The 12,887-nt window shown below is 34.0% G+C and overlaps 1 protein-coding gene across 1 annotated transcript; it reads right to left on the reverse strand.

Annotated features, from left to right (window-relative positions):
• Positions 1 to 904: 904 nt before the first annotated feature.
• On the reverse strand, positions 905 to 1,348 carry LOC139870310 (uncharacterized). Its single transcript, XM_071858139.1, has one exon. The coding sequence runs from the start codon at positions 1,346 to 1,348 to the stop codon at positions 905 to 907; it is 444 nt and encodes a 147-aa protein (XP_071714240.1).
• Between the last annotated feature and the right edge of the window lie 11,539 nt (positions 1,349 to 12,887).

Here is a 12,887-nt window from a genome sequence, read left to right on the forward strand (position 1 = left end):
ATTAGTTATTAGTATTAATATTTTTAATAATAAAAGTAGTAGTTACCCTTTTAGTATTATTATCAAAATTATAATTACATGTAGGATTATTGTTATCATTATTATTATTACTAATATTAATATCATTATTATTATACATATTAGTAAAAGTGTTATTATTATAGATATTATAGTTATTATTATTACTATTACTATTATTATCATTTCTATTGTTAAAGTATTAAAATTATCATTTGTATTAAAATTATCAATTTTAATAAGATTACCTTTACTATTAAAACTATTATTATTATTATCATTAATAGAATCATTAATATTATTATCATTATTTTTAAAATGAGTATAATTATTATTATTATTATTATAACTACTGATATTATTATAAAGATATATCGACTTTTCATTTATCAGTATTATTTTAACCAAATAAATATTAATTACATAAAAATATATCTAATACCTATAACCTAACTCTATTATTATTATTTTTATAAGTAAGATATATAAAATAAATATATTTAAGTTATCAATGGAAAACATAAATCATTGAAATAACAAAATATATCACTAATAATAATATATATATTGTTCGATTACAATTATATTTGTTAATATATATATAAATGATATAGGTTCGTGAAATTCGAGGCCAACCCTTCATTTTTCCATGTCGTCATATGTATTTTTACTACAAAATACAGTATTGTGAGTTTCATTTGCTCCATTTTTTTGAGTAAAGGGTTTACCCCGGTAAATTTTATTAAATAATAAAAATAAAAATAAAAAATAAAAAATAGAGTCAACCAAAACAGGAGTCACAGGAAAGCCCTGCAACTACTAAACAACCAGCTACAAGTAAAAAAAAACACCTACTAATAGCGAACAAAACCGAGACCAAGCAAAATCAGAGGATTTGCCAAGTTGTCTTCATTCTCTCCACTTTAGCCGAGCTTTTGAACCTGATGGACATCAATTTTAGACGAACCGTGTTGTAAATATCATCAAACAACTTCACTTCCGAACGGTGAGAGTTTTTAAACAACCTGTTGTTCCGCTCCTGCCAGATGAAGTAAACCGCAGCACCAAACACTAGCTTGGCAACCACACTAGTCGAAGTATTCCTAGAAGCTGCAGTAGATAAACAATTACAAACAGCCCTCCAATTCGACAGTTGGGGCAACCATGTTAACGCGGTTATCTTTCTCCACACTTGACTTGAATACATGCACTCAAAGAACAAATGATCATGAGTATCGGAACAAAACTTACAAAGCGGGCATATCAATTGCATACCATTATGAATCTCCCAACTTTTAAGTTTATCTTGCGTTTTTAACCTTTCATCCATTAGTAACCAAAGAAGAAAAGCATGTCTGGGGATACACTGTGAAAACCACACGGTCCGAAACCAATTAACAGGGTTAGAACATGGGCGAATAGACTCCCATACCTAGTGGACCGAAAATTGATGAGTAATATTGTCAAAACCATGCCAACCAATAACATCAGGCTGCATAGAAAAAATAGGCACTTGCAGATGCAACAATTGAGGATATTTAATTAGCCAAGCTGGAGGCCACAACCATGCTGACCCATTCACTAAATCATGGACCCTCTTATTTTTACCCATTTCGTGAATATCATCAGTAGACAAAAAAATATGAAGCCTGCCCAAATCACTCCATGAGTCAAACCAAGCCGAGGTGAGATTTCCATTACCAATATTATGAACGAAAAACTGTTCTATAACCGGACGGATACGCAACAATTTTCTCCAACTCCAACTAGCATTAGCGGAAATAGGGACTTCCCAAAAATGATGATTTGCTAAGCGATACGTGTGAATCCATTTAACCCAAAGAGTTTGTTTGTGAGAAAGGATACGCCATATATGCGAAGTCATAAGAGCAATGTTCCAATATTTTAATCTCTTTATCCCCAACCCTCCTTCATCTTTTGGTTTACAAAGATCATCCCATTTAACTTTAGCCTTGCCTCTTTTCATCTCGCCTTGGCACCATAAAAAGCCCCTAAGAATCTTTTCAATCTCTTTTATAGTCGCATCAGGAAGAATGAACACGGAACACCAATATATTTGCATGGAAGTTAGGACGAATATAATAAGTTGTAATCTACCCGCAAATGAGAGAAATTTATTTTTCCAATCTTCCACTTTGTGCTTTACTCTTTGAACCAAAACCTTACAATCCCGATACATAAGACGCGAAGAGACAAGCGGAACACCAAGATATCTTATCGGTAATTTTCCCTCTTCAAATGGAAGAATTTCCAAAATATGCGCTTTCATCATATTAGACACATTAGCAAAAAACGCTGTACTTTTTGGAAGACTCGGGGTTAAACCAGAGCATCTCTTAAACTCTTCCAAGGAATCACGAATAACCGACACCGAAGCAATATTAGCATGTGTGAACAAGAATAGATCATCTGCAAAACAAAGATTAATAATCTTAAGTTTATCATACTTTGGATTATACCTGAACCCCTTCGACCGCCGAACGTTTCTTTGGAGCATCAAAGTGAGAAATTCCATGATAAGAGTGAATAAATACGGAGACAAAGGATCCCCTTGCCGTAATCCCTGTTTCAGTTGAAAGAAACCATGAAGTTCTACATTAATGTTAATTGAATACGAAGGTGTCGAGACACACTTCATAATCCAATCCACCATCTTTACAGGAAAACCAAAGCAAATAAGAATAACATGAAGGAACTCCCAGTCAACAGTGTCATATGCCTTCTGAATGTCAACTTTAAACGCACATCTAGGAGTACCTCTCTCAAGATGATAGTTCCTCATTAATTCTTAAGTAAGCAGGATATTATCCGCAATCTTTCGACCCAAAACAAAAGCCGATTGATTAATATTAACGAGATCATCTAAAGTCGATTTGATACGGGAAACTATCACCTTGCTAATGCATTTGTACAGAACATTACAACAAGCTATTGGCCTATAATCCGTAACCTTACTAGGCAACTGAACTTTCAGAAGAAGAGAAATAATCGTACAATTTATTTCCTTTAACACTTGGCCGGTCACGAAAAATTCTTGAACCCCATGAATCACATCTGGCCCGATAATCTCCCAAGATGTTTTAAAGAAAGCTGCAGTGAACCCATCTGGACCCGGGGACTTGGAGTCTCCAATATCAAAAATGGCGTCTTTAATCTCTTGAGCTGACACTGGACGAGTCATTGCAATTGCTTTAGGAGTACTCACGGTCCTGCAAAATAAGCTGGCCGGTGTATCAATTTCATCACAAACCACAGGTTTACCAAGAAATTCTTGGTAATGATCAACGAATAATTTATGAACCGCCTGCCCTTCAATGAACCCGCCATTAGCATCAAACACCGACTGAATTCTACTCCTGTTGGTACGCCCCTTAACCACTTTGTGAAAGTAACTCGAGTTATTATCACGTACCCGAAGCCATTCTATTTTAGATTTTTGTTTTAAAAAACTTTCCTCTTCAAGAACGGCTTCATTAAACTCAATCAACGCATTCTTAACATTTTCTCGAGCTATGAAAGAAGATGGATCAGCATCAAGATCAATCTGTGACTGATCCAGCACCTGACGACATAGTTTAACTCACTCATGTAAGTTTCCTTTCATCCACATTAGTTTTCTCAACGGCTTTTTAAGACTACGAAGTTTCGTTACAACTTTAAACATTGCGTGACCCTCAACATTATACATCCAGCCTTTAGTAACAGTGTCACAAAACATCTTATGGTTAGTAATATAGTTGCTAAACCTGAAAGGATTATGCTTCCGAACCATAGTACTCAGGATTTTTAAAACAGCTGGAGAGTGATTAGAGATACGGTAAGGTTGGAATATTGCAAAAGCATTAGTATATTGTTCAATAAAGACATCATTTGCCATAACCCTGTCAATTTTCTTCAAAATACCATCATTAGAATGAGGACGTTGGTTCCAGGTATATTGAAGACCCGAATGATTAATATCAGACATACATAGAGCATCAACGCACTCTTTGAATTCACGCATGGCAATAGTAGTCTTTGACGAACCAGTCGAGGACTCATCAATGTTAATAGAGGCATTAAAATCACCCATTATCACCCAAGGACGAATACCAACAAAGACTTTATGCTTAGAAAACTCATGCCAAAGAGGTCTCCTTTTAATATATTTATTAGCAGCATATATAAATGAGACAAAAAAATGACAATCACCCAAAACGGATGAGACTTGACAATGAACAGCTTGATCAGACATAGCAAGAATCATCACGTTCACTATACCCGGATCCCAACCAACAAGAATCCTTGTACCTGTTTTACAAGCCGCAATGTTAGAGGACCACACCCAACTCGGAAATACAGAGTTAGCCACATTATTAAGTTTAGAGAATGCAACATGAGATTCAAGAACCGCAAATATGCACAACTGATTGCTTTTAACAACATCTAATACCTCGTTTTGTTTAGGGGTGAGGTTAAGGCCCCGAATATTCCAAGAGGCAAGACTAATCATTGTAAATCGTCAAGAACGGGAGTGCTTGCCCCCTCAGAATTTGTATTCACATCCGCCATAAATTTAGATGTTTCATCGTCATTGATTTCAACATCACTAGGTTCATCCTGAATTTTGAAAGCATTCCCCTGATCATTATCATCATCTAATTCATTAAGAATTCAAAATGAATTCCCCTTCTGACCTGACACCCTACTAGGTTCACCAATCCATTTCTTAGAAACACTTGGTTGCCCCACATTCTGTTTTGGCCTATATACATACTTTGATTTATTTTTCCCAATAACCACGCCTCCTTGATTAAATGTTTTAGTAGCATTCACCTTGGTTTTGTGGTTAATGATAGTTTGGAACCCATCTTCATTCACTTTTTCCTTGGAAATCTCCACCTTATTTTGTTTTGGACATTGAGACTCCAAATGACCAAAAACATAACAAGTAGCACATCTAGGTGGTTTCCATTCGAATTCGGCTTTGACCACATCAATAACGTTACATGTACCTTCCAAACTTGGTGTGGCCACTTTCCAAGTTTCCCTTAGATCACATTCAGCGTTCACTTCAATCATAGCACGGGCAAAGTTCAGACGACCCCATGCCTCTTTACACATGGTACTAGTATACGTATCCAACCTCATTGGTTTACCAAACTTAGTCGCAATTACACTTAGCCCATCTTCAGTGAACCCAGATAACGGGATGTCATAGAACTTAACCCAAACTGGAACTTTCGTCAAATCCTCCTTTGTCAATGACACATCAGACGACCATTTATTCAAAATTATAAGCACATTACGAATCATCCATGGTCCATTTTCTAGAACTGACACGAGCCCTTCTCCCGAATTGAATTAAACCTTTGGAATTCATCATCACCTTTTCAATGCCATACTTTTTCCAAACATTAAATACATAGTGATGAACCACAGGATAAGCTACTCGACTACCCAAAAAATAACCATATAATGTATTTTTGTACCTGCTATTGGCTTCTTTAACAGATTCTATTGGCAAAATAACTTCATATTCAGCATCAGAATTAGTTTGCTCAATAGTACAAAAATTAACCTTATGAGTAGCCTTCTGTCCACCAGCAACATCCAAATAAGTCATCTGAATTGGTTTAACATTACTACAAGATTTATTATCTGATTCTCCAATACGTTGCCCTTGTGTATCCTTATTTTCTTCATTGAATTTTTTGCCAGATCCCAGCGACCTGTTGTGATCTTCATCATCAGATGATGATAAATTAGCCGAATGAACACTAACATGGTCATCTACCGTCTTAGTTTCTTGAGCATTAGATTGACCAAGAATTTCGCTATAATCAGCTACATGATCTTCTTTCATGGGAGGATCGTTCATCTTTGACGTTTGATCCTCATCAGACTCCATCGATGAGAGTACTTGGTCATTCGTGTTGTGAACATTATCAGAGACATCACCGCATATCATTCAATTTCTCAGAACCTTACTTGCTATTACCGGAAGTTTATTTTTCCTATTCCCTCCCGAGTTTTTCCCCATGGGAACAAGCAATGCTCCTCTAACTTTTCAGATCTTCTCAATTTTTCCAAAAATCACGTAACAACAGCAAATCCACAAGAGTCGTCTAGCTTTTTCGAACAAACCCTGAAATTTTCATCAATTTTCGACAGCCGGAATTCGTCCACGCGTCTCGCCTGAAATTTATATTACGCCGGCCTGATTATTACCTCTAAATTTATAAATTCTGTATAGATGCTATGAATTTTATTTGTTCCCTTTTTAAATGCTTTTGCAATATATATTTTTGGGACTGAGAATACATGCGCTGCTTTTATAAATGCTTTATGAAATAGACACAAGTGATCGAAACAACATTCTATGGTTGAATTATCAAACTGAATATGCCCCTTTTTAGCTTGGTAGCCTAAGAATTGGTGTTTATGATAATTGCCACCAATTGAAGCGAATCCTAAAGATAGATCTATGGGCACCAACAAGCCCCAGTCATAGAATTTGAACTGCTTTAGTACTTCGATTTATCATGTCCGATGTGAGTCCCGGAATGATGGGGATATTCTATATGCATCCTGTTAAGGTCGGTGTGACGATCGCTCCAAATCCATATGGAGGAACACGTCATTCATCGATTTCATTGCAAGGTATTTGACCTCTATATGATACGTTTTGTAAACATTGCATTCTTTTAAAAAGGCACACCATAAATGAATATTTAAATCAAAGGTTTTCGACATCTGATGATTTCTACATATAGACAATCACCGTAAATAATAGTTTACAATAATACTTCCGTTGACAATGCAGTCAAAATAAGATACATGGTGATGATTTGGTGAATGCAACGTTTCCTTGAAAAATATGTCATGTAAGACTCCATGCACATAGCTTGTCTAACACATAAGCAAACAGCGGAAGACTTCTAGGAAACCTGAGAATAAACATGATAACAAGTGTCAACACAAAGGTTGGTAAGTTCATAGTTTTATAGTTTCATATAATCTGTATATAAAGGTGGATCACAAGATTTCAGTTGTTTCATCCAGAAACGTTTATCAAAATATTCTACAAGATTGAGCACCCTGTTAACTAAACTTAACGTATATATAATTTATACCCTTTGTATAATCATCTTAATAATACACGCAAACCAACGTGTACACTTCTCAAATAGCATACGTCCGTTAAAAGGCTAGTGCTCTAGCTCGGATGGGGATATCAAGCCCTATGGATCCATATATAACTACTCGCGCCCACCAGTTCTTATAACCGGCAGTTACTAGTTACCAAAGCTAAGGGATTTTCGGTTCAAACTCGGTGTAGAATTTAGTATGTACTTGTATCCATTTCGTTTAAAATAAAGTGCATGTATTCTCAGCCCAAAAATATAGATTGCAAAAGCAATTAAAAAGGGAACAAATGAAACTCACCTTAGCAGCACATAAAGTTGTTCATCGTAATGTGACCGAAACTCGGAATATCAAATAATCGTAGATCTCAACCTAGAGAACATATGTTGGTCAATAAATGTCTATCAAGCTAGGTCAGGTCATAGTGTATCACAATCCTAATGCTCGATATCGACATACAAAAGTTATCCAATGTTATTTCAGAAAGTCAATTTTGACAATAGTTCAACAAACGAGACGTACCTTATATAAGGATTCATTTACTCGGCTGATAATATTTAAAAATCCATTTTATCAATCTTGTAAACAAGTTGTTTAAATCTTAATTACAAATTCATACGCAATTCCAATTAACGTCAATTATAATTCAGTTGATCATATCTTTTAATCCGTTCATCGAAACTATTCGATGTCTAAATGAAAAGTCATTGATTTTTCGCCAGCTTTCCAAAAACATGTATATCATATACCTTTTACCAGTAATATATGTATTTAATTCGTGATTCATTATAAACTGTTTAGCTACGAAATTTAGCATACAAGCATGTATAAATATATATACTCGAGCACTAGACATGGACACACAATTAATATATAAAATATAAAATATGAGTGCTTACGTATCAGTATTGAGATTCAATATTGTAGGAAAGTACGTAGATGTAACGGAGATGATAAACACTAGGTTTGATTCACAAATATACCCCCGAGCATTATCCATAACCTTCTTGGCAATAACCTATAATTTCCTTAGCTCTATCTCGCTTGAAAACCATTTTAAAAGTGACACGCTCACAACCTCGTCGTAGTATTTTATGTATAATACTAATTAATAATATTAATAATAAGATTAATAATAATAATATTAATCTTAATAATAATAATAATAATAATAAATAATAATAAATATAATACGGAGTAATATTGATAAATATGTGTGTGTGTGTGAATTAAGCCAGAACTCGATCACTTTATAGAACTTTTCCTGAAAAAGCACCCCATGCGATCGCATGGTTTTTAGGCATCAAGGCCATGCGATCGCATGGCCCTCTGATCCAGCTCACAAACTTTTGTTTTCTTGTTTGTTGACATATTTATTTATTAATATATAATATATATAATTTATATTAATTAATTATATATTATATTATATTCTCGTGCATAGTTGACTTGAAATTTTCGTTCCGATGTCTCGTACGTTGTCACTCGACTTATGCCCCGGTTTCGGTTTCTCGAACGCATTTTCGTACGTTTGGAAAACTTGCATTTTACGTTTCGTGTCACGTACATTTGTCAAAATATAGCCTTAAATTATCCCTAAACTATACCACTCAAAGTATATATTAAACTTTCGAGTGTTTTGGTCATTTACTTCTATAAATCATTGTCTCGCTATTTGTTAATATATATATAATAACAATTCGTTTTATGACCAGTTTAATATTATATTTTATATATTTTCAATATTAATATATACGTTTTAAAATACATATCACAAGTTATTCATATATCTAATTCCAACAGTTAATATTCCTTATTATTGTATGTCTCCAAATTAAGTTATTTAAACAAACACTTTACCATTTATTTCGAATATCGTTAAAAATGAACGATTTCCCAAATCAACGTGGACCTCACAACAGAGACTCGTAATAATATTATAATCTTTAAGGGACTCAATAAATATCTTTTAATTCAATCGTTTGGCATAATCTTTTAACTCCGTAGTTAAATATATCAATCAGATAATCAAACCAATAAGGTTAATGCACAGTATCGTTTTCATAACACTTTGTTACATTTTCAAGTTATAGTATATATATGTATCTATTTACATATATTTTTTCGCGAATCGTTGAGAACAATCGAAGGGTATTTGAATAGTTCAAGAATTTTAGGATTCAACTTCATAGACTTTGCTTATCGTGTCGGAAACGTTAAAGATTAAGTTAAAATTTAGTCAGAAATTTTCGGGTCATCACAGTCGGTTACCAGGTGTTCACCATATGAATGAATTTTAATTCGCGGGTTACGCGTGACAATATATGAAATCTTGTGGTCTATTAAAATGATGGAAACGAATGTTTATGATAAACTAATGAACTCACCAACCTTTTGGTTGACACTTGAAAGCATGTTTATTCTCAGGTTTGAAAGAAATCTTCCGCTGTGTATTTGCTCATATTAGAGATATTACTTGGAGTCATTCATGACATATTTCAAAAGACGTTGCATTCGAGTCGTCGAGTTCATCAAGATTATTATTAAGTCAATTATAGTTGGATATATTATGAAATGGTATGCATGCTGTCAACTTTCGATGTAATGAAAGTCTGTCTTTTAAAAACGAATGCAATGTTTGCAAAATGTATCATATAGAGGACAAGTACCTCGCGATGTAACCAAATGTAATGTATTCGTACAGATGGATTAGGACGGGTCGTTATAGGTGGTATCAGAGCGGTGGTCTTAGCGAACCAGGTCTTGCATTAGTGTGTCTAACTGATATTTGCTTAGATGCATTAGTGAGTCTGGACTTCGACCGTGTCTGCATGTCAAAAGTTTTGCTTATCATTTCTAGTCAGAAATCATCTGCTTATCATCCTTAGAAAATTATCTGCTTATCATTCTTAGTCTAGACACATCTTACTGCATTGATTGCATGAATAGTGTATAGAAAAATTCATATCTTAGCGTATCTGCTAATCCATATCTTAGCGTATCTGTTACTGTAGACTTTATCTGACACGTTCCTGTAATTCCCTCCGTAATCTACGAGATCTTTTGTACGATGTATATGTATTCTATGTAATTAGAATATCATCTGATATCCGAAAATCATTTTATATTGAAAAACCCTTTACTCAATCGTACGAAATGGAACTCGCCACCAGTTCAAGTCCCTCGGATTTCGACAGCTACTCCAACATGGATGTTCACCTAAACTCCGGAAGCAGCGTCACCAGAATAAATCAATCAATCAGCCATCCCCAATTCATCTGATGGGTTCATAGTCTGCTTAACCAATGGAGACGAGAAGAAGGCGATTCCTTCACCCACCAACCTGCACTCTTGGCGAAGAACCTGAAGCACTTACTTGCGAACCTGTTCGTAATACTATTTTCTCTCTCATTTCCAGAGTATCCCGTCATGATTATATACTATCTCGAATTTTAGATCTTATTCATCCGCTCATCCGAACCAACAATTATCCTGGAGTAATCGAAGAAGTTAACGAGCTCCGAACTCGAGTAGTGGCTTTGGAGAATATGGTCCAAAGGTTACAAGCACCAGCAACAGCACCCGTACCATCAACAACACATGCCTCAACATCTCATTCTGTACCTCGAGTATAATCATCGTTCTACGTATCGTTCTACATCAATTATCTTCGTTCTTCATGGTGATTATGTAATCTCTAATGTTTTAGAGGTTATGTATTCTAGTTCAAACGGTTAATCAAATAAGATTAATATCTTATTGACTCATTAAATCTATGATTACATCTGAAGAAAATATATATGTATATATGTTTTCATAAAGATTGTAATTAAGAATTCTTTTGTACAAACTGTTAACGGTGAAAATATTTTAACGGGTAGGTAATACTTGAGGAATATTTAGATTTCACATTAATAAGTTACACTGTACATTCTTCGAATCTGATTCAACAATCAATTACTATCCTACTTACAACCACTGATATATGTATCCGTTCACCTCAGAATAACCATTTTCATCCAATTTCATATTTGGATTTTGATTTACCAGAATCCAACAAGTGACATAATGAAGAAAACATTGGACAAAATAAAATTTGTTAGAAACAAACAAATTAACTATGAGAAATTTTGTTAAGAATCCACGCTAACTGTTCCTAGCTAACTGTTCCTAGCTAACAGATTACATTTTATTTATCGCAATTTAATTATCGCAATTTATATTCTCGCAATTTTATTTATCGTCATTTAATTTCTGTTATTTATTTTACGCACTTTAAATATCGGGACACGTATACAAGGTTTTGACATATCCTATCGACGCATCTATATATATTATTTGGAATAACCATAGACACTCTATATGCAGTAATGCTTGAGTTAGCTATACAGGGTTGAGGTTGATTCTATAATAATATATATACTTTGAGTTGTGATCGAGTCTGAGACATGTATACAATGGGTCACGATACGTATTAATTAATTCGAATATTATATATTAAACTATATATGAATTATTGAATTACTAATTGTGGACTGCTAACTGTGGACTGTCAACATTGGACAATTAAAATGAATTAAAATATTGATTATAACATATGAAACTAAACAATTCTTCAAGTTTGCCACTTAATTTCATCTTAAACCTCATTTGTATCTTGACGATTCCAATCTGCGTTCAAACCTTTCATGATTCTTGAAAATACCTCAATCGAGAGGATGAACCAACCACACTTCATCTACGGAAGGAAAGATTGATGCATATAGTTATGCACATAAAAATACTCGGAACCTGAGTAAACGTTTAACACGTATCTGTGCTAGCTCCTTTGATATTGTTATTTCTGAAAATAACAATGCAATTTCTTTTCAAAATAGCCAATTTTGTCACAGCTCCAATAAGTCAACTTCGACTTTCATTCGAATAAACCATATTATAACCTTGTTATATAAGTTTGCCCTTCATCATCATTACCGGATGACCATTTATATCCCACCACATTAGCAGTAAACTTACCAACAACTTCATTGATCCTTGACCTTCCGAAAGGTCATTATCTTTATCGAAACCCTATCATGTGGTCATCTACATCTTGTAACAATAATTTCCATACCAACTATCGGAGATCATCAATCATTATTTTAAATCTCGCAACGTTTCTACATCAACAGTTATGTGTATACATATAACATTTATCTCTTAGAATTATGATCTTCCATTCTGAAATTCTGAAAAGCACCCAGTCTATGAATCAATACTCTGAATTTTGAAAAAAAATTGAATGAAGCAACAAAAGCTGTAAATGACCTTAACAGTCGAAAATGATGATAAAGAATAGTATGTTGGTAAAGCTCAGAAAAGTTGGAAATGAAAAACGAATTGAGCAAACTATGAAGGAGACTGTGGACAAATCAGAAATTCTAAACTTGCTTTCAAAGAATCCAAATGATTCAGTATCTGCTGAAGTCATTAACGAATACCTTGCTCCTGACTCTACACTTCTATGGACAAATCTTCATCATCATCCATCGATATTAGAAATTCTAAAATAACATCGTATCTTTCATTATAAATATCCTCGATATTTTCATAACTATTCTTATCTGAAATCATTTATCTCTTCGCACTATCGGTGTTACATCAGAAAGGAAACTATTGTAATTTCTAAATTCTGAAAAATACAAATTTAAATTATGAATGTTTTTGAAGTAGTGTTGGAA

The sequence above is a fragment of the Rutidosis leptorrhynchoides genome, chromosome 10 (genome assembly GCF_046630445.1).
Source record: "Rutidosis leptorrhynchoides isolate AG116_Rl617_1_P2 chromosome 10, CSIRO_AGI_Rlap_v1, whole genome shotgun sequence".
Classification (NCBI taxonomy): Eukaryota; Viridiplantae; Streptophyta; class Magnoliopsida; order Asterales; family Asteraceae; genus Rutidosis; species Rutidosis leptorrhynchoides.